Below are 22,101 nucleotides of genomic sequence, written 5' to 3'. Positions count from 1 at the left end.
TTGCTTGTAGCTCCTGGAGATTGATCTGAAACAGATGTTTTGTTGGCAAGCAGACCCATTGGGCTCAGAAGAAGCCTATGTGTGCACCCCATCCTCTGGTATATGTATCCATTGCGATAGAAGCAGAAGGGCAGTGCCCATCTCCAGGACGTGTAGGTTTTCATTGTAAACCACTTTGATATATTTAGTTATAATGTATATGGCATATACATTTTTAACCAATGGGAAGTGGAGATGATGAGCGGTATACACACTTGTATAAACCACAATAGCAACTGGTATAGCTCTAAAAGGTTTGCGGAACCTTGTACTGGATTACTCAAAGGATGAAGCATAAAGAGAAGCTGGATTCAGCATTTTTAATAAACTAAACTCAAGGTGATGCAGATCCAAGATGAGGAACGAGTCTGGCTTTTCACGGACTTGTGAACTTCCTCCATCTTCCAGGCCCTGTTCCTCTGGGAGCTTGGTGACATCTGGCCACAGTCAAAGCAAATATCATGGCCATCAGTAATGGACATCTTTTGGCCACATATGCAATCCTTGAAGCCACTGCAGGTGGCCTTTTTGAAGCCAGACATTCTCTCCTGTAGTTCTTTGGGGTTATTTTTTTTATAACACTGAAAAGTGTTGTTGAGGGGGCTGCTAGTTAGAGTGAAAAAAGACTATTACATACCAAATAAATTAGAGACATAGAGTGCACATCTGTGCAGAAGCTTGGACAAAAAAGACTAAGGGGCTCACGAGGCAGTGCATGCGTAGGAACTCCTGCTCATGCTCAGTAGAGCAAAAGCTCCATGAGCTACAAGAGAAGGGTCCGTTTGGCACTGATGGATGATGTCACTCACATACCATGGCTAATTCAGCCCTGCTTGTCGACAAAGAACATTTAAAGAAATGAGTAACATGAGTAGAAAAAGAAGCCAAAGGAGAGACGTGGTAGTGGTAACAAGGAGCAGGACCGTAAGGGAATAAGGGGCTCACAGAGAGACGGGGAGAGGTCGGGAGAGATGGCGGGCCTATCTTTCAGAGAAGCATCATTTTCAGAGAATCTGGGATCGGTTTCGTGCGATTAGGTTTGTCATGTGTCGTCAACCGCAACAGAAAAGTGGGAGCAAACAGCCTCAGAGCAATCGTACAATCGCCGTACAGTGGCAGCCATATCCCTTCTGGAGCTTCTCTGCAATGTGCCTATGGCGAGGGACCACATACCTGCCGTCTGGGCCCTACCTGAAAGGGGGTGCATGTGCCAGAGAGGGGGAGAGAGAGAGGGGCAGGGGAGCACGTTGGAATTTTACTTCTTACTATTATTATTACTATTGATAAAGATATACTTGTTTTTTCTTCTCTCTTTTTCTGCACTACTCATTTCTTTGGCAACATGTACAAATTGTCATGCCAGGAGAGTTTGCAAATCTGAGACGGTGGTGGAACCAGAACGCCTGGTCTCCCCCAGGTTCTCTGCTGCTAGACTGCATTTCTTGATTATTATTCAGTTTTCACAGTCCCAGACCTCTCTAGTCCCTGACTCTCCTCAAATCGCAGGATAACCAGTGAGGTGAGGTGGGGTCGTGGGAGGCCTTCTATTAGAAGCCTCGGACCCTGCGTTGCATTCCTGCACATGAAAGCGTCCACGGATAATTCCCATCCCAGCCACAGTAAGAGAACGCTCCCCGGCAGCAGGGGAGCAGTGGCATTATCTGGCACACTCCTGCATGACTCGTAATTGAGTTCCCTGCTGTCCTCCAACTGACTGAAGTGCTGATGTGTGCAGAGCAGTAAGACCCACCAGCCGCTGCCGATCTGCTCTGCAGCTTAGGAAGGCCATGCTCAGTGGAGTGACTCTGTATGGAGAAAAATGTGCACTGCGTATACAAACATCTGCAGCACAATGCAGTGCAGTGCAGCACCTCACAAGTACCCTCAGCATGCAGTGCTACCCTGTGTGCCATGCAGTACCTCACAAATACCCAGAGCACACAGCAGTACTGCACCTTGCATGTGCTGTCTAGTACCTTACAAGTACACTCAGAATACAGCAATACTGTGCTTTGTGGTGCCATGTAGTACCTCACAAGTACTCCAGTCCAGCATGCAGTACTGCCCCCTGCATTTCCCAAGCAATACCTCACAACTACCCGCAGCATGCACTACTGCACCCTGTGTAAGCCATGCAATACTTCACAAATACCCCAACATGCACTACTGCACCCTGTGTGCCATGCAATACCTCACAAATGCCCCAGCATGCACTACTGCACCCTGTGTGCCATGCAATACCTCACAAATGCCCCAGCATGTACTACTGCACCCTGTAGCCCATGCAATACCTCACAAATGCCCCAGCATGCACTACTGCACCCTGTGTGAGTCATGCAATACCTCACAAATACCCCAGCATGCACTACTGCACCCTGTGTGCCATGCAATACCTCACAAATGCCCCAGCATGCACTTCTGCACCCTGTAGCCCATGCAATACCTCACAAATGCCCCAGCATGCACTACTGCACCCTGTGTGAGTCATGCAATACCTCACAAATACCCCAGCATGCACTACTGCACCCTGTGTGCCATGCAATACCTCACAAATGCCCCAGCATGCACTTCTGCACCCTGTAGCCCATGCAATACCTCACAAATGCCCCAGCATGCACTACTGCACCCTGTGTGAGTCATGCAATACCTCAAAAATACCCCAGCATGCACTTCTGCACCCTGTGTGCCATGCAATACCTCACAAATGCCCCAGCATATACTACTGCACCCTGTATCTGTGCAGTACCTCACAAGTACTCCAGCATGCAGTACTGCCCCCTGCATTTCCCAAGCAATACCTCACAAATACCGCAGCATGCACTACTGCACCCTGTGTAAGCCATGCAATACTTCACAAATACCCCAACATGCACTACTGCACCCTGTGTGCCATGCAATACCTCACAAATGCCCCAGCATGCACTACTGCACCCTGTGTGCCATGCAATACCTCACAAATGCCCCAGCATGTACTACTGCACCCTGTAGCCCATGCAATACCTCACAAATGCCCCAGCATGCACTACTGCACCCTGTGTGAGTCATGCAATACCTCACAAATACCCCAGCATGCACTACTGCACCCTGTGTGCCATGCAATACCTCACAAATGCCCCAGCATGCACTTCTGCACCCTGTAGCCCATGCAATACCTCACAAATGCCCCAGCATGCACTACTGCACCCTGTGTGAGTCATGCAATACCTCACAAATACCCCAGCATGCACTACTGCACCCTGTGTGCCATGCAATACCTCACAAATGCCCCAGCATGCACTTCTGCACCCTGTAGCCCATGCAATACCTCACAAATGCCCCAGCATGCACTACTGCACCCTGTGTGAGTCATGCAATACCTCAAAAATACCCCAGCATGCACTACTGCACCCTGTTTGCCATGCAATACCTCACAAATGCCCCAGCATATACTACTGCACCCTGTATCTGTGCAGTACCTCACAAGTACTCCAGCATGCAGTACTGCACCCTGCATTTCCCATGAAATACCTCACAAATACTGCAGCACACACTACTGCACCCTGTGTGAGCCATGCAATGTCACATATACCCAAGTATGCACTAATGCACCCTGTATCTGTGCAGTACCTCACAAGTACCCCAGTATGCAGTACTGCACCCTATTTCCCATGTAATACCTCACAAACACTCTAAGCACCTGAGCATCAGCATACCCATGATCAGTCTAGGCAGACAGAATCCCTCTAGCCCTGCCAGTACATGATGGGATTCCAGGGTACCTCTCTTTCTCTCTCTCTCTCAGTAAGGTGGCACAGCCTAACACAGCAGGCTCGTCTCTCTGTATTATACCAGTACCCAGTCACAGGGGATTGGCAGTGCACCCCGACTCAATGAACCCTCATCCTTCTCAGCTGGCGCTGGGGGTTGGGGGAAGGAACTAGTGCTCGGGGTATGCTGCCCCCTGCAGGTGGTTTTGTACACTGTGTTCTCAAGGCTGTTTGCTGCACGGGCCGCAGGCTTCGGGCCTTTGAAGGGAAGTGAGTGCCATCTTTTGACTTAACATGGCAGATGGGAAGAGCTCAGAGACGCAGAAAGAGAGGACAACAAGCAGCGAATGAAGAAATACAGCAAAAAGAAGAAAGAGACAAACAGAACACCCAACTGATAAACACACACACACACACACGAACACAGAGCGCCTTATTCACCACCACAAACAGAAGCAGCAATACGCAAGAGGAGGTGAGAAACAGAGAACAAAAGCGTGGCCGCTGTAAACAGTCACAGTGTCTCAGACATCCCGTCTTTAATGCACCCTGCGGCAAAATACAGGCCAAGCCTGCAGCACACACAAAGGCTGGCTCCCAGCTCCAATTTAATGCTCCTCGGGAGCAGATAATGTGCTTTGTGCAATGCTTTTCCTTGGCGTTGGTACAGGGAGTTTTTTTGTTATGTTTCTTTGAATAAGGAGCTTCCTCATGTTCTTTTGGTCTTTAAGTCTCATCAGAACTGAGTTCAAATAGGGCTGGGGCAGCGTAAGCCATCACTCAGCTTCACCCCACTCATCACTGGGGGAGGCGGGAAGAGAGGGGGAGCAGATGTCACCCATATTCAGCGCTGGCTGTCACTGCGGAGGGGTTCAGGCTTAACTCACACTCAGACTGAGTGTGTCAGGGGCTCAGGCTTTACTCACACTCAGACTGAGTGTGTCAGGGGGCTCAGGCCTTACTCACACTCAGACTGAGTGTGTCAGGGGCTCAGGCTTTACTCACACTCAGGCTGAGTGTGTCATGGAGAGGCTTTACTCACATTCAGACTGAGTGTGTCAGGGGCTCAGGCTTTACTCACATTCAGACTGTGTCAGGGGGCTCAGGCTTTACTCACATTCAGACTGAGTGTGTCATGGAGAGGCTTTACTCACATTCAGACTGAGTGTGTCAGGGGCTCAGGCTTTACTCACATTCAGACTGAGTGTGTCATGGAGAGGCTTTACTCACATTCAGACTGAGTGTGTCAGGGGGCTCAGGCTTTACTCACATTCAGACTGAGTGTGTCATGGAGAGGCTTTACTCACATTCAGACTGAGTGTGTCAGGGGCTCAGGCTTTACTCACATTCAGACTGTGTCAGGGGGCTCAGGCTTTACTCACATTCAGACTGAGTGTGTCAGGGAGAGGCTTTACTCACATTCAGACAGTGTGCTAGGGGCTCAGGCTTTACTCACATTCAGACTGAGTGTGTCAGGGGGCTCAAGCTTTACTCACACTCAGACTGAATGTGTCAGGGGTTCAGGCTTTACTCACAGTCAGACTGAGTGTGTCAGGGGGCTCACGCTTTACACTCACATTCAGACTGAGTGTGTCAGGGAGAGGCTTTACTCACATTCAGACTGAGTGTGTCAGGGGGCTCAAGCTTTACTCACATTCAGACTGTGTCAGGGGGCTCAGGCTTTACTCACATTCAAACTGAGTGTGTCAGGGGCTCAGGCTTTACTCACATTCAGACTGAGTGTGTTAGGGGGCTCAAGCTTTACTCACACTCAGACCGAGTGTGTCAGGGGGCTCAGGATTTAGTCACACTCAGACTGAGTGTGTCAGGAGGCTCAGGCTTTACTCACATTCAGACTGAGTGTGTCAGGGGGCTCACGCTTTACTCACATTCAGATTGAGTGTGTCAGGGGCTGAGGCTTTACTCACACTCAGATTGAGTGTTTCAGGGGACTCAGGCTTTACTCACATTCAGACTGAGTGTGTCAGGGGCTCAGGCATTACTCACACTCAGACTGAGTGTGTCACGGAGAGGCTTTACTCACATTCAGACTGAGTGTGTCAGGGGCTCAGGCTTTACTCACATTCAGACTGAGTGAGACAGGGGCTCAGGCTTTACTCACACTCAGACTGAGTGTGTCACGGGCTCAGGCTTTACTCACATTCAGACTGAGTGTGTCAGGGAGAGGCTTTACTCACATTCAGACTGAGTGTGTCAGGGGGCTCAGGCTTTACTCACTTTCAGACTGAGTGTGTCAGGGGCTCAGGTTCTACTCACATTCAGACTGAATGTGTCTGGGGCTTAGGTTTTACTCACACTCAGACTGAGTGTGTCAGGGGCTCAGGTTTTACTCACACTCAGACTGAGTATGTCAGGGGCTCAGGTTTTACTCACATTCAGACTGAGTGTGTCAGGGAGAGGCTTTACTCACATTCAGACTGAGTGTGTCTGGGGCTTATGTTTTACTCACATTCAGGGTGAGTGTGTCAGGGAGGGTCTCAGGCTTTACTCACACTCAGACTGAGTGTGTCAGGGGCTCAGGTTCTACTCACATTCAGACTGAATGTGTCTGGGGCTTAGGTTTTACTCACACTCAGACTGAGTGTGTCAGGGGCTCAGGTTTTACTCACACTCAGACTGAGTATGTCAGGGGCTCAGGTTTTACTCACATTCAGACTGAGTATGTCAGGGTCTCAGGTTTTACTCACACTGAGTGTATCAGGGGGCTCAAGCTTTACTCACACTCAGACTGAGTGCATCAGAGGGCTCAAGCTTTACTCACACTCAGACTGAGTGTATCAGGGAGGGTCTCAGGGTTTACTTACATTCAGACTGAGTGTGCCTGAGGCTTAGGTTTTACTCACATTCAGACTGAGTGTGTCAGGGGCTTAGGGTTTACTCACATTCGGACTGAATGTGTCTGGGGGTGGGGGGGGGTTCACGTTTTTACCCTCTGTCAGTGCTTTAAACAAAAAATGAAGAGAACTGCTTTGAGTCCTTTGCTGTTAGAGCCACGACAGCCACTGTGACGGTTCTGAGCGGTGGCCAATAGGCAGGTTGATGCAGATGTGACGGATCAAAAGATGGGCCAGACAGCATGTTTTAGGAAGCTGACCAGTTAAAAACACAGAATAAAATAACATTTTAAAAAAGGAAGAAAACAACCAAACATTTCCAAACCCCCCACCCACATGGTCAGCCCTTTGCAGAGCCAATGTACACATCGTAACTGCATGCAACACAATAAAGGGACCCCAGTGAGAGGTTCCACCACGATGAAGCTTCACGGAGCCCAATCCCACCCCAAAACCCCCTCTGACAGCACTCAGCCCAAGAACACACTGCCCTGAGGTCTTGTACAATACCTAGGTTGACCGTCAGCTTGACTCGCCCGCCATCCAACTCCACGCGCAAGGTGTCAGCCGAGTCCCGTGAGGTGGTGGCCACCAGCAGGCCGTAGGCGCGCTGGGACATGAAGCGGAAAGACACGTCTTCCGCCTCGGTGTGCATGACCACAGGCATCACAATCTTCATGTACATGCTGCCGTCGTAGCTCAGGATGGAAGCCTCTGAGGGAGGAAGGAGAGAGCGAGAGGAAGGAATACAGTGAGACCGAACTAGAGCAACCTGGCCGAAGAAAAAAAAGACATTCGTTCCTTCTCTTCAGCGTTCTGCTAACACATCCCGTATGTCCTGCAATGCTCTAAAAAACCAACACTAAGTCCTATTTCAGTCTAAATGTCTGTACTGAAGAAACAGGACGTCTGACGAAGGAACCTGTGTAGATGCAAAAGCTCATACACTACATCTATTTTGTTGGTCTCTTAAAAAAAAAAGACATATAAAGGTGGCATCCTCCTGAACTGGCCTCGTTACTGGGAAGCAGGCTCCCCTGCTCTTTATCCTCTCCAGTGATTGGGAAGTCTCCTTCCCTTTTATCCTTACCGAGCCCCATTCATTCTGCGAGCTGCTTGTAGACCCTCTCCAGACATGTTACACTCTCTGATTGTAGGGGGTCACTGGGCAACTTCCTCCTGGGTCCTTTGGGCTTCCAGCTCAATTAGGACCAGGGCTGGGATGTGGTGGGCTTTCATTTGCGACCACCCGGAGATTTTTTTCTCATATTCTCTATCTCTGACCCTTCCCCACTCCTTATTTAATCCATTTATTTATTTATTTGTTTATTTAAAAGCTTTTATATACCTCCCCCACCCACCCCCCTGAATGGTTTGGTGCGGGTTACACAGTGACATACAGAATAATATAAACACACAATGATACACAATATACAAATTGCTTGCTAAACTTGATACAGGTCGACAAGCATCAGGAGGAGACGGTGCGTGGATGGAAGAAAACAAGAATATAGGGGCTCTAAAAAGAAACATGTTTAAAAGCAAAGGTTATAACATTCTACTAATAATGCCAGTTTAAGACTAAAAGGGAGTGCTGACAGACTTGTTTTAGTCCAAGAAAAAAACATAATTGCTCAGGAGAAGAGAACGGATATCTAAATCCCAAATATTTCACTCTAGGTTTACATGGATATCTAAGAAGAAATGAGGTGCCAAGTGCCAAAATTTCTGATGCATTACAAAACCCATTTTTCTCCTAATTTGAGTGGATTTTGTTACATCTGGATGCCAGAGGATGTGGTTAGTGCAGTTAGTGTAGCTGGGTTCAAAAAAGGTTTGGATAAGTTCTTGGAGGAGAAGTCCATTAACTGCTATTAATCAAGTTTACTTAGGGAATAGCCACTGCTATTAATTGCATCAGTAGCGTGGGATCTTCTTAGTGTTTGGGTAATTGCCAGGTTCTTATGGCCTGGTTTGGCCTCTGTTGGAGACAGGATGCTGGGCTTGATGGACCCTTGGTCTGACCCAGCATGGCAATTTCTTAATAAAGGGCTGGAATTAATCGGGCGTGTTAAAAGCCTGCTTGAACACATGAGCTTTCAGGGCACCCTTGAACAATTTTGGATCGGTGATGGAATGGATTGCAATTGGTCATGAATTCCAGTAAATAGGCCCCGCTGTTCAAAAGGTGTGTTCGCGGGTTTCGGATAATCCAGCTGTTTTAACAGAAGGAACATGGCGCATGCCCTGATTGGCAGAATGGAAATTGCGGACAGGGGTGTGAATCTTTAAGGCAGAGTATATCCAGGGAGACTGTGAATGGCAACGGGAAGCCAGTGGAGGGAAGACAGAATAGGAGTGATGTGACCATGTGGTCTGGTCCCTGTGAGACCTCGCGCTGTAGCATTCTGGATTACCTGAAGTGGTCTAAGTGCATCAAGCTGGAAGCCCGACGTATAAGATGTTACAGTAGTCCAGGACTGCGGGACCGTGTGGAAGCCTTCAGGAGTGAGAAACGGATGAAGACGACATGACGTATGGACTTTCATTAAAGAATTTCTGATGGCTGATTTTATGTGAGAGCGGCACCTAAGTACCACCCTTGGCTGGAAATCTTGATGCTCTGCCATGGAGTGACGTGAAAGCACGAGGATTTCTGTTTTATCTATGTTATAACCTTAGCTAGGCACAGATCGAGGAAAGACAGAGAGATGTTCTGCCTGTTTCTGACAACTTGGTCTGATGTGTATGGACTGCTCCCCTGGCATCAGCGCAAGGAGCTCTGGACCATCCCTCTCAACTGCTGCCGTCTCGTGCTCCATAATCACCCTAGCAGCCCCAAAGCCATGCAGGCTTGTTCCCGCCCACCTCCGATGTCATCAGGAGGGGCCGGATAAAGAGACCAGCGCGCCGTAAGCCGGCGCATCATGCACCAAAGGAGCACACCCCTTTGTGCAACCTCTCGTGTGACTATATTTGTTCTTTTACTCAGGATTGTCAACATCCCTACTTTCTCAGCGGTCACACTTTAGTTAAGTCTTCTTTTTAACTTTTTCTTCCTTTGAATAAGAACATGGAAATTAATACTGTTATTGGTCATGGTTGTCATGGACAATTAACTGTACACCGCCGCAAACCTCCCCAACGCCATTATTTGTTCTCAATACCGCTTTTACCATCCCTTACGATAACAGCATTAGTCTACACTACTCTCTCTTTCCTGGTCTTTAATGCTCAATCTATTAGAAAAAAAAGTACCAATTATTCACGACTTAATTCTCGCTCACTCTCGTGATGCTGTGTGTATTACTGAAACTTGGTTACATGATTTTGACAGTATCATCTTGAACAATTATCTGTCCTTTTCAGAACTGAGACCCAATAGATGTGGAAGAGGTTTGTTAGCAATTATCAAGTCTGCTCTTCAGTCTTGTAAGAAAGCCCTTGACTCTACTGGCCCACTTGAATTAATGCTCATTACTACCTCCATTGCTAACTTTTGCATTGTATACTGCCCTCCTGAGCTTCTCTATGGTGAACTGTCCGCTTTTCTTGAAACCCTAACCACCCTACCTGTAGACTTAACTAAAATAATTGTAACTGGGGAGTTCAACATACATTATAACACTGTTCTGCTATAGTTGAACATCTTTCCAAAGCCTTCTCAGGCCTAGGATGATCACAATAATTAATCAGCCTACTCATAGAATGGGTCAAACTCTCGATTTATTTCTCTACAACCCTATTTCTTGCTTCTTTAACAGCTATAACCCAACCTATTTCATGATCCGACCACTTTGTTATTCAGATTACTGGATCACTAAAAATGCCTTACGCACATTCAAACATTTCTACCAAAAAAGAAAAAACGTTGACCTGGAACTGTTTAGCAATTTTCTCCTCTCCCACCTGCCTTCCATTCCTGACTCTGACACTGCTAAAGATATTGATATTGAAACTGAAAACCGGAATCATACCATGTCCAGTTCTTTAGACAAGTTTGCACCAAAAAAACTTTGCCCTGTCTCTTCTAGACAAAGTGCCTCTTGGTATTCACCAGTTTTACATCACATGAAAGTTGGTTACGACAATTAGAGAGCCGATGGCAGAAAAACCCTCTTCATGAAAGGAAAAATGCCTACTTCTCCCACCTACAGAAATATAAAAAAATAATTTGATCACGCTAAGAAAACTTATTACACAAATAAAATACAAGCTGCTAATGGCATTTCCAATGTTCTATTCAACATTGTTAAGTCATTAACCACTTTAAAAAATGAATCCTCTGACCACATCTCTGATTCTTTTTGTAACAAATATTGCTAACTACTTTAAAGATAGAATTATTAATTTATCTTCAAAATTCACCACCTTCCTATTCCACAAACAGCCTTCCTCCAGTTATCTACTCTTGGGACTGATTTTTCTCTCATTGACTCTAACACCATTATTCGTATTCTCACAAAAACGAAAATATCCAAAAGTCCCTTTAATCCTTGTCCGGGATGACTCTTAAAAGAAATCAGTGAAACCATTTCCCCATCCATAACTCATCTAGTTAATTTATCACTAACCTCAGGCACTTTTCCGCAATCGTTAAAACAAACATCGATTCTTCCCATCCCGAAAAACAAATCAAAAGATCCCTCTGATCTAACTACTGTCCAATTGCCTCTTTAACTACACTGGTAAAAGTACTAGAATCAGTAGTACTAGATCAACTAAGTAAGTATATGGATGAAAAAACATACTATAGCCAAATCAACACGGATTCCGCAAAGGGCACAGTACTGAATCCCTCTTACTTTCTTCTGATTCTATAATTTGTGGTTTCAACTCCAACACAGTCAATGTCTTATTATTTCTCGACATTACCACAGCTTTTGACACCTTAGATCATAACATCCTTTGCTCTAATCTCCAAAATATTGAAATTAACGGTACAGTTTTTATTTATTTAAAAACTTTTCTATACCGTCGCTAAGTTATATACCATCGCGACGGTTTACAAATAGGCACATAGACTAAGGTTAGTAAATCTAGGATATCGTATATTCTAACAGGTGCCAATAAAGTTTGGTTACAATTTCATAAATAAAATCATTATTTGAGTAATGTTGGACAAGTCCAGGTATATTATTGAGTTACTATCTCTTTGAGATATTACTTCTTAAATGTAGGATTGAGTAAATTCATTCTCATCTGCACTACTCTGTACTTTCATTCTCTACCCTCCACACTTTTTAGTGAAGGCTTTTTTAAAGAGCCATGTTTTTAGATTTTTCTTAAAAGTTTTGAGATTATTCTGTAATCTGAGTTCAGGGGGCATCGTGTTCCATAGTATGGGCCCAGCCAATGATAAAGCCCTTTCTCTCACTTGGCTCGTAAGGCTGTGTTTAGCCAGTCTGCTTCTTTATCATATATTAGTTTGTGTATGGTACATAAGACCTTGTATTTTATCCTGTATTCGATGGGTAACCAATGTAAGTCTGCTAGAGTTTCGATTATATGGTTTTTTCCCGTCAGTATTCTGGCTGCAGTATTTTGAAGTATCTGGAGTGGTCTTATCGATGTGCTTGGGAATCCTAGTAAGAGTGCATTGCAGTAGTCAGTGCTGGAAAAGATAAGTGTTTGCAATACTGTTCTGAAGTGGGCGGGTGTGAGTAATGGTTTCAGTCTTCTGAGGACCATAAGTTTTGCTTAGCCTTCTCTTACTTTTATAGATATGTGTTGCTTCAGGTTGCTTTCTGGGTCCATTATTACTCCCAGATTCCTTACTTTTTCAGCTAGCTCAATTTTTTGGTTATTTCTTAGGGTTATCGGTGTTTGAATGATTTCAGTATGTTTTCTCTCAAGGTGAAGGAATTCAGTTTTGTCAATGTTGATAACCAGTTCCATTTGGTTTAGTAGTTGTTTAATTATGTCTAGGTACATGTTAGCTAGACTTAATGTTTTTTTCAATTGTGTCGTCTATTGGTAGTATTAATTGAATGTCGTCTGCGTAAATGTAATGTATTATCCCTAGGCCTGCCAGCAGATGACATAAGGGTAGCATATATATGTTAAAGAGGGTAGCAGACAGCGCTGAACCCTGAGGTACTCCTGTTTCAAGTTTAAATTTTTTTCAATGGTTTAAGTCTTTTCTATCCCTCAGGCCACAGCAAGTCAATTCAGGACCTCATCGCTCAAATTGGTATTACACTGATTCTGGTATCCCTCAAGGTTCCACCATATCCGCTATCTTATTCAACATTTACCTGTTACCTCTCTGTCACCTCTTGTCCATTCTCAACATAAGCTTCAAAATATACACCGACGATATACAATTTATCCTTCCTTACAACACGTCCTGGGATAACACTTTGTCATTAGCTTCCCTTTACCTAAAAACAATAAATACCTGGTTATCTCATAACCAACTTACAATTAACACTGCCAAAATAGAAATAATTTATTTATCAACCATTCCTAACTCCACCCATGCCCCACCACCAGAACTCAGCTTTGAAAACTGCTCCATTTCCATATCCAGACAAGCTCGTAATTTAGGCATTATACTAGATTCCAACTTATCCATGTCGACCAATCTACTAAAAAAATTAAAGCCACTCCTTTATCCGAAAGATTTTCACTCAGTGCTTCAAGCCCTAAGTTTAACCAGCTTAGATTATTGTAACTTCCTCTATTTGGGACTTCCTGACTGTATTATACACCCACTTCAATTAACCCAAAACTGCGTTGCTCGATTACTTTCTAATACTCCTCGCAGAGAAAACATTACTCCTGTTTTAAAACAACTTCACTGGTTACCAATCCGCCAACGTATTCAATATAAGATTCTAACCATTATTCATAACCTAATACACAGCCCTTCATTAGTCTGGTTATGCTCTTTTCTACGTCTACTAGCCTTCTCGCCACCTACGCTCGACCGATAAAAACTACTTTCAAGTACCTAACGTCAAGACAGCCAGGTTAGATTTAACCTGGAAATGTGCCTTCTCCGTTGCATGCCCCATACTTTGGAATTCATTACCAAATTCCATTCAAATACTCACAATAAAAAAAGATTTAAGAAAAGCTCTTGCTTTCCCAGATCCATAAGTATGATGCCTCTTCCTTTTTACACTCAGAACACACTGTAATGTTTTGTTGCTCTTTCAATTAATCCCTCACCAATTTTTAACTTGTTTTCCGTTGATTGCTTGATTTTTACCTGTCAGCACTATTTATGAATGTTTTCATTTGTAAACCGCTTACAATATGCAATAGCTTGATTAGGCGGTATAGAACATAAGAACATAAGAAATTGCCATGCTGGGTCAGACCAAGGGTCCATCAAGCCCAGCATCCTGTTTCCAACAGAGGCCAAACCAGGCCACAAGAACCTGGCAATTACCCAAACACCTAGAAGATCCCATGCTACTGATGCAATTAATAGCAGTGACTATTCCCTACGTAAACTTGATTAATAGCAGTTAATGGACTTCTCTTCCAAGAACTTATCCAAACCTTTTTTGAACCCAGCTACACTAACTGCACTAACCACATCCTCTGGCAACAAATTCCAGAGATTTATTGTGCGTTGAGTGAAAAAGAATTTTCTCCGATTAGTCTTAAATGTGCTACTTGCTAACTTCATGAAATGCCCCCTAGTCCTTCTATTATTCGAAAGTGTAAATAACCGAGTCACATCTACTCGTTCAAGACCTCTCATGATCTTAAAGACCTCTATGATATCCCCCCTCAGCCGTCTCTTCTCCAAGCTGAACAGCCCTAACCTCTTCAGCCTTTCCTCATAGGGGAGCTGTTCCATCCCCTTTATCATTTTGGTTGCCCTTCTCTGTACCTTCTCCATTGCAACTATATCTTTTTTGAGATACGGCGACCAGAATTGTACACAGTACGAATAGATAAACCGCGTAGTGAGGGAGCATGTACTGCAGCAACAGGTCCTCGGCCAGAGGCCACACAACATGGCGCTTTCCGACAATCTGGACACGAGCTGTCAGCATTTCAGGACGGCTGTGAATCCCTCCCAGAGCCTCTGCAGCACCCCCAGCCCTGGCCTAGGGACATCCCGGCCGGCCCCCCCATTTCCTCAGCACCTTTCCTGTAACCCCCTGGCCTATTCTGGGAGCGCCTCTTTAACACAGAGACCAGTCCCTCTGATCTGATCAAGAATGTCCTCGTCATTCTCTCTCCAGCACACCTCACTGCGTTGATGTATTTTTATTATTTGCACCTTTCAGGCGCGTCAGAGCTGATGACATGTGACATTGCTGTCATTTTGGTTTTTTTAACCGTCTGTACAGCGCGTCACATAATCTTCTAAAAGCTGGTCGGGGGGGCGGATAGCAATAATCAAAAGAAATAAATATATGTATAGCGGCGGAAGGGACTTGATTCCTCTTCTTAAGAGCTTGCAGTGCTGATGTGAGGTGGGCGCCCTGTCCTCTGGCTCCCAGGTGGCCAGAGTGGGTCCTTCTAACCTGTCACAGAAGTCATTTTCCCCAAAAGAACCTGGGAAATCCCCCTTCGGCTGTTCCTTGCTGCGATCCCACCCCGTGCGAAACGCTGCGGTGCAGGCAGCGCCCTCCGCCGCGAGGGCCGAAGTCCTAGCAAAACACGGAGCGAGCTTCACCGCCAGCTGCAGGACGGATGGCCCCTTCGGCCCTGCTTCGAAGCCCACCCGACACTCTGAAATGTAATCTGGAGCGGGACAAAGTGATGCAGGGGAAAAATAATCCCGACTACAGGATGCTCGCTGCCGGCTCAGTGTGCGGCGGTGGTCAGAGGCGCAAGGAGAATGATAGGACGTCTAAGGAAAGGCATGGGAGTATAAAACCAGAACGGCACACAATACTGAAAGGGCACTCGCACTACAGATCTATTTATTTATTTATTTAGATTTATTTTTTAAAATTATTCCGCTTTTCACACTTTTTTCAGCATTTCAAAGATACTTAATGCCTCTACAAACCCCACCCCACCCCCAGGTTACAAAGGCACTGTGACAATCTCAGTTTTGTTCTCTATTACTTTCGGAAAAATTCCTATCAATCTCTTTGCTCTTTTGACCGCCGCTGCGCGCCGAGGCCATGATCTCAATGTATTGTCTACGAGGGCTCCGATGTCCTTTTCCTGTTCACTTGCTACTCACCGCATCTCTAGCTGCTTGTGGCTTAACAGCAGACATCAGAGCAGAGCCCTGCTATTCACACATCAGCACATACAGAGCCCCTAAGTAATGAGAACCTTTCCCTTAGACACAAAATGGGAAAAATTCCTCCAACGACGGGGATGCAATGGCGCAACACTTCGAGATAATTCTTAGCAGCACTGCAGTGCTCACCTACAGAGCCGGGATAGCTTCATTTATTCATTCATTCATTTCCATAAGTCTGATAGTCCACTGAATGATCCTACACAATGGGTCATAGAGGAGACGTAATCGGCAACATTTCCATGACATGAAACCAAAACGTCCATCTATAGCAGGGCCTCAAACTCTGTTCTGCTGATTTCACGTCCTCTGCCAGCTGCTTAGGAGCATGCCCTGGTCACCGGTTGCACGAGCAGGGATGTCCAGTGATTAAACCACTTTTAGAGCCTTAGCTAATGATGTGCTCTACAAATGTATAAATAGGTAAATACATCACTGGTAATTACAAGAACACACTGGCAACTTCTCACATCCTCCTCCCTCTCGTTCTTCTGTCAGCAGAACCAGCAGCCAGCAACACTTCAACATCTTTCCGCACACCGTCATCTGCATGGTGGGCAGGTTAAGTGGATCAGTGACCGGGAGAAGAAGGGGTAGTTCCCTCGTCCACAGCTACTCCACCCTCCCTCCAGAGAGGCTGCCAAGGCTACGTCAGCAGCATCCCAGTCTGAGGAGCAAGAGCCTGAACCAGATGTGAGCCCAGACAACAGAACCATATGGCCTATCCAATCTGCTTTACAATTCCCTCAGAGATCTATGTTCTTGTCCCATGCTTTCTTGAACTCAGATACCATTTTGTCTGCACCACCTCAACCTGGAAGGCAACCCACACATCCCCCATGCTCTCTGTAAAGAAATATTTGCTGAGATTACTCCTGAGTCTACTCCCTATCACCCTCATCCCATGATCCCTTGTTCCAGAGCCTCCTTTCCATTGAAAGAGGCTCAGCTCCTGTGCAGGGAAACCTTGGGAGATATTTGAATGCCTCTATCATATCTCCCCTATCCCACCTTTCCTCTAAGGCAGTTATTCCCAAATCTGTCCTGGAAGACCCCCAGCCAGTCAGGTTTTCAGGATATCCACACTCAATATGCATGAGATAAATTTGCATGCACTGCTTCCATGGCATTCAAAATGTATCTCATGCATATTGAATGTGGATATCCTGAAAACCTGACTGGCTGGGGGTCTTCCAGGATAAGTTTGAGAACCTCTGCTCTAGAGATTACATGTTTAGATTTTTGTCTATCCCCCTATGCTTTAGAACGAGGACCACTGACCAATTTAGTAGCCTCCTTCTGGAGCGATTCCATCCTGTTTATATCCCTTTGAAGGTGGGGTCTCCAGAATTGTACTCAGTATTCCAAGTGAGGTCTCACCAGGGACCTGAACAGGGGCAATATCACCTCCCTTTTCTGCTGACCATTCCTTTCCCTATGCAGCCAAGCATCTTTCTGGCTTTTACCATCTCCTTATCCACCTGTTTGGCTCCTTGAGATCATCAGAGACAATCACCCCCAGATCCTGCTCTTCCTTTGTGCTTAGAAGAATTTCACCTCCAATACTGCACCTTTCCCTCCGTGTTTACTAATGAGGATGTTGGGGAGATACCAGTTCCGGAGATGGTTTTCAGGGGTGATAAGTCAGACGAACTGAATGAAATCACTGTGAACCTGAAAGATGTAGTAGGCCAGATTGACAAACTAAAGAGTAGCAAATCACCTGGACCGGATGGTATGCATCCTAGGGTTCTGAAGGAACTCAAAAATGAAATTTCTGATCTATTAGTTAAAATTTGTAACCTATCATTAAAATCATCCATTGTACCTGAAGACTGGAGGGTGGCCAATGTATCCCAAATATTTAAAAAAGGCTCCAGGGGCGATTTGGGTAACTATAGACCAGTGAGCCTGACTTCAGTGCCAGGAAAAATAGTGGAAACTATTCTCAGGATCAAAATCGTAGAGCATATAGAAAGACATGATTTAATAGAACATAGTCAACATGGATTTACCCAAGGGAAGTCTTGCCTAACAAATCTGCTTCATTTTTTTGAAGGGGTTAATAAACATGTGGATAAAGTTGAACCGGTAGATGTAGTGTACTTGGATTTTCAGAAGGCGTTTGACAAAGTCCCTCATGAGAGGCTTCTACGAAAACTAAAAAGTCATGGGATAGGAGGCGATGTCCTTTCGTGGATTACAAACTGGCTAAAAGACAGGAAACAGAGAGTAGGATTAAATGGACAATTTTCTCAGTGGAAAAGGGTAAACAGTGGAGTGCCTCAGGGATCTGTACTTGGACAGGTGCTTTTCAATATATATATAAATGATCTGGAAAGGAATACGACGAGTGAGGTTATCAAATTTTGCGGATGATACAAAATTATTCAGAGTAGTTAAATCTCAAGCAGACTCTGATACATTACAGGAGGACCTTGCAAGACTTGAAGATTGGGCATCCAAATGGCAGATGAAATTTAATGTGGACTAGTGCAAGGTGTTGCATATAGGGAAAAATAACCATTGCTGTAGTTACACGATGTTAGGTTCCATATTAGGAGCTGCCACCCAGGAAAAAGATCTAGGCGTCATAGTGGTTAATACTTTAAAATTGTCAGCTCAGTGAGCTGCAGCAGTCAAAAAAGTAAACAGAATGTTAGGAATTATTAGGAAGGGAATGGTTAATAAAACGGAAAATGTCATAATGCCTCTGGATCACTCCGTGGTGAGACCGCACCTTGAATACTGTGTACAATTCTGGTCGCCGCATCTCAAAAAAGATATAATTGCGATGGAGAAGGTACAGAGAAGGGCAACCAAAATGATAAAGGGGATGGAACAGCTTCCCTATGAGGAAAGGCTGAAGAGGGTAGGGCTTTTCAGCTTGGAGAAGAGACGGCTGAGGGGGGATATGATAGAGGTCTATAAAATCATGAGAGGTCTAGAACGGGTAGGTGTGAATCGGTTATTTTCACTTTCGAATAATAGAAGGACTAGGGGGCACTCCATGAAGTTAGCAAGTAGCACATTTAAGACTAATTGGAGAAAATTCTTTTTCACTCAATGCACAATTAAGCTCTGGAATTTGTTGCCAGAGGATGTGGTTAGTGCAGTTAGTGTAGCTGGGTTCAATAAAGGTTTGGATAAGTTCTTGGAGGAGAAGTCCATTAATGGCTATTAATCAATTTAACTTAGGGAATAGCCACTGCTATTAATTGCATCAGTAGCATGGGATCTTCTTAGTGTTTGGGTACTTGCCAGGTTCTTGTGGCCTGGTTTGGCCTCTGTTGGAAACAGGATGCTGGGCTTGATGGACCCTTGGTCTGACCCAGCATGGCAATTTCTTATGTTCTTATGTTTTTGCATCCTAAATGCATTTCTCTGTACTTTTTAGCATTAAATCTTAGCTGCTGGACCTTAGACCATTCCTCGAGCTTTGTTAGATCCCTCCTCATGTTTTTTATTCCTTCCTGGCTGTCCACCCTGTTACAGATTTTGTTATCATTGGTAAAAAGACAAACCTTTCCTGACAACCCTTCCGTTATGTCGCTCACAAAAATGTTGAAAAGAACCGGTCCAAGGACCAATCCCTGGGGCTCAGCGCTGGTAACATCCCCTCCTCAGGCCTGTGCCTAGGGCGGCAAAAATCTGGGGTGAGAAGAGGCTGACATAAGATTTGCTGTCTCTCACAGGGCTGGTGCAAGGGGATTAGGTGCCCGAGGCACCTAATCTGCCTTGAGACTCCTCTCCCCCCCCCCCCCCCCCATACCGGACACCAAAGAGGAGTGCAGATTCAGCCCAGGGCTGGCTCAGGGCAATGTCCGCCTCGCCCTGCCTCATTACAGAACCGGCCCTGCTCGAGCCCCCTAATGGTCGACACCCTGGGCCCAGGCCTAGTTTGCTTAGTGGTTTCACCGGCCCTGGTCTCTCAGCTTTCTGCTTCCTGGGCAGAGAAATGGAAGGGGGGGGGGGGGGGTGAGGCTGGCAGAGTTAGAGCAACCCCAAACTGCCCTTTTCCCTCTTCCATCCCACCCCCTCCTGCTATCTACAGGGAAGAGGAAGGGAAGGATGAGGAGACAGAAGGCAGCAGGGAGTAAACAAAAGCCACTCCCTAATCCCACTGCCCCCACTGCCCCCCCCCCCCCACCTCTCTGCTTGTTATTGAGGGGAGAAGGTAAACCTGAAGCAGAGAGAGCAGAGCAAAGAACCCTGCTCCTTACACCTTCTGCTCTATTATCCATCAGCACCAAAAGTGGCTAAGGGCATGAAAATCCTAAATCCATCCTTGCCCCTCCTCAGCGTGAACTGCATTCACCACTCCCCTTTGTCACCTCCGCCAGTTTCTAACCCAGTCACTCAGTCTAGGATCCATACCAAGGGCGCACAATTTATTTATAAGTCTTCTGTGCAGAATCCTTGCTCTCCCTTCATCCAATTCTCTGGTCACCCAATGGAAAAAATGTATCAGATTCGTGTGACAAGATTTACCTGTGGTAAAACCAGGCTGCCTCGGATCTTGCAATCCATTGGATCTCAGAAGCTGCGCTCCCCTCTGATTTAGCAGCGATTCCATTACTTTGCTCACCACAGAGCTCAGACTAACTGGCCTGCAGTTCCCAGCCTCCTCCTTACTTCCGCTTTTATAGTTTTTATATTCCCAATCAAAAGTGAAAGAGCCTTAGATAGAAAAATACACCTATTAAAGTCTTAAAGATAAAAGAGACTGGAAAATGGACTTTTTGGAGGACTAGCTGCTACTTCTGAGCGGGAGCCTGCCTTGTTGGCCTCTGTTGGCAGGAGCTGACACCAGGCACACACTTAACAAACCCTGAATTTTACTCCTGCTCTCACTTTTCTTCCAATGAGTACGAAATGCATTAGGGAGGTGCTCTCGCTTTAAATGGACAGGGCCACAACAACATTTCTGGTGTTCTGACGTAAGCAGAAACAAAACCAAGAAGGAAGTCACAAGGCAAGGCCAGGATTTTCCCATGAAGCTCCCTGACAGAGACCTGCATTTCTCTCCCCTCTGCTCTGCAAACAGGAAAATCCTGGTCTTTTCTTGCTTTCCAGTCCTGTGGCCTGGCTCCTCGCCCCTGCTTGGTTTTTGGGTCCTTATCAGAAGCTTGGCTTCTCCGGGAAGTTCTTATTCCCCCTCATCTTTCTTTTTTTGCCTGCCTCGCTCTGCAGGCCTCAGTGGAGGGGCGGTGCCCTGTACCATCTCCTCTCTGGGTCCGGGCTGCTGCTCAGCCGCAAGCTTCCCAGCCGGCCTGCATCAGGAAAGCAGAGAGAAAGCAGCGCTCCTCCCCAGCTGCCTGGCATTAGTGAGCACAGCCAAGCGTGAAATGGCTCTTTGGACGCCTTCAGCTCTGATGTGCCTGGGATGAAAGGGCAGGGTCCAGGATGGGAGAGGAGAATCAGAGGACGGGAGAGGAGGCACACACGGGGACCCCGTGGCTGGCCAGAGTCTGGCATCACCTCTCATCCAAGGCATTCATCCCTAGTCTTACTAGGAAGAGAGCACTGCCGCCCTGGCCTGCTTAGAGATAAGAATTGAAGGCGACGTCTCACAAACCGCAAAGCACAGAAGTCAAAGTATCCCTTTCCCTCAGGTATCTTGTTTGGCAGAGAGATTTCAATTTTTAAAGCAATAAAATGGAGGCACGAGAGCGGCCATCTTAGTTTCCAGCCTTCAAGCAGCCAGGATGCACCCTTTGCACGGTGCCTGGAACAGAAAAGGTTGAATCCGTGGCAATGGATGTGCCTGCTGTGCTGAGAAACAGCGATGGCTGAAATAGGGTTTACAACATTCAGAAGTAAAAAATGAATGCAGCCAAACTGAAATTCATTACAAGAAACCTAACAAAGGAATTCGGGAACCTATTAAAATCATCCATTGTCCCTGAAGACTGGAGGATAGCAAATGTAACCCCAATATTTAAAAAGGGCTCAAGGGGCGATCCGGGAAACTACAGACCAGTTAGCCTGACTTCAGTGCCAGGAAAAATAGTGGAAAGTGTTCTAAATATCTAAATCACAGAACATATAGAAAGACATGGTTTAATGGAACAAAGTCAGCATGGCTTTACCCAAGGCAAGTCTTGCCTCACAAATCTGCTTCACTTTTTTGAAGGAGTTAATAAACATGTGGATAAAGGTGAACCGGTAGATGTAGTATACTTGGATTTTCAGAAGGCGTTTGACAAAGTTCCTCATGAGAGGCTTCTAGGAA

The 22,101-nt window shown here is 45.9% G+C and overlaps 1 protein-coding gene across 16 annotated transcripts in view; it reads right to left on the bottom strand.

Annotated features, from left to right (window-relative positions):
- NRXN3 (neurexin 3) overlaps positions 1-22,101 on the bottom strand; it is a 2,187,333-nt gene that overhangs the window by 1,429,170 nt on the left and 736,062 nt on the right. For all 16 annotated transcript variants that reach the window (XM_029597682.1, XM_029597679.1, XM_029597681.1 and 13 more), the window contains one exon: positions 7,151-7,354. In XM_029597682.1, the coding sequence (XP_029453542.1) occupies positions 7,151-7,354 (204 nt within the window). The remainder of the gene's footprint in view (positions 1-7,150; positions 7,355-22,101) is intronic.

The sequence above is a fragment of the Rhinatrema bivittatum genome, chromosome 4, assembly GCF_901001135.1.
Source record: "Rhinatrema bivittatum chromosome 4, aRhiBiv1.1, whole genome shotgun sequence".
NCBI classification, from domain to species: Eukaryota; Metazoa; Chordata; class Amphibia; order Gymnophiona; family Rhinatrematidae; genus Rhinatrema; species Rhinatrema bivittatum.
Note: the sequence above shows the minus strand (reverse complement) of the source record. Positions and strands in the feature narration are given on the sequence as shown.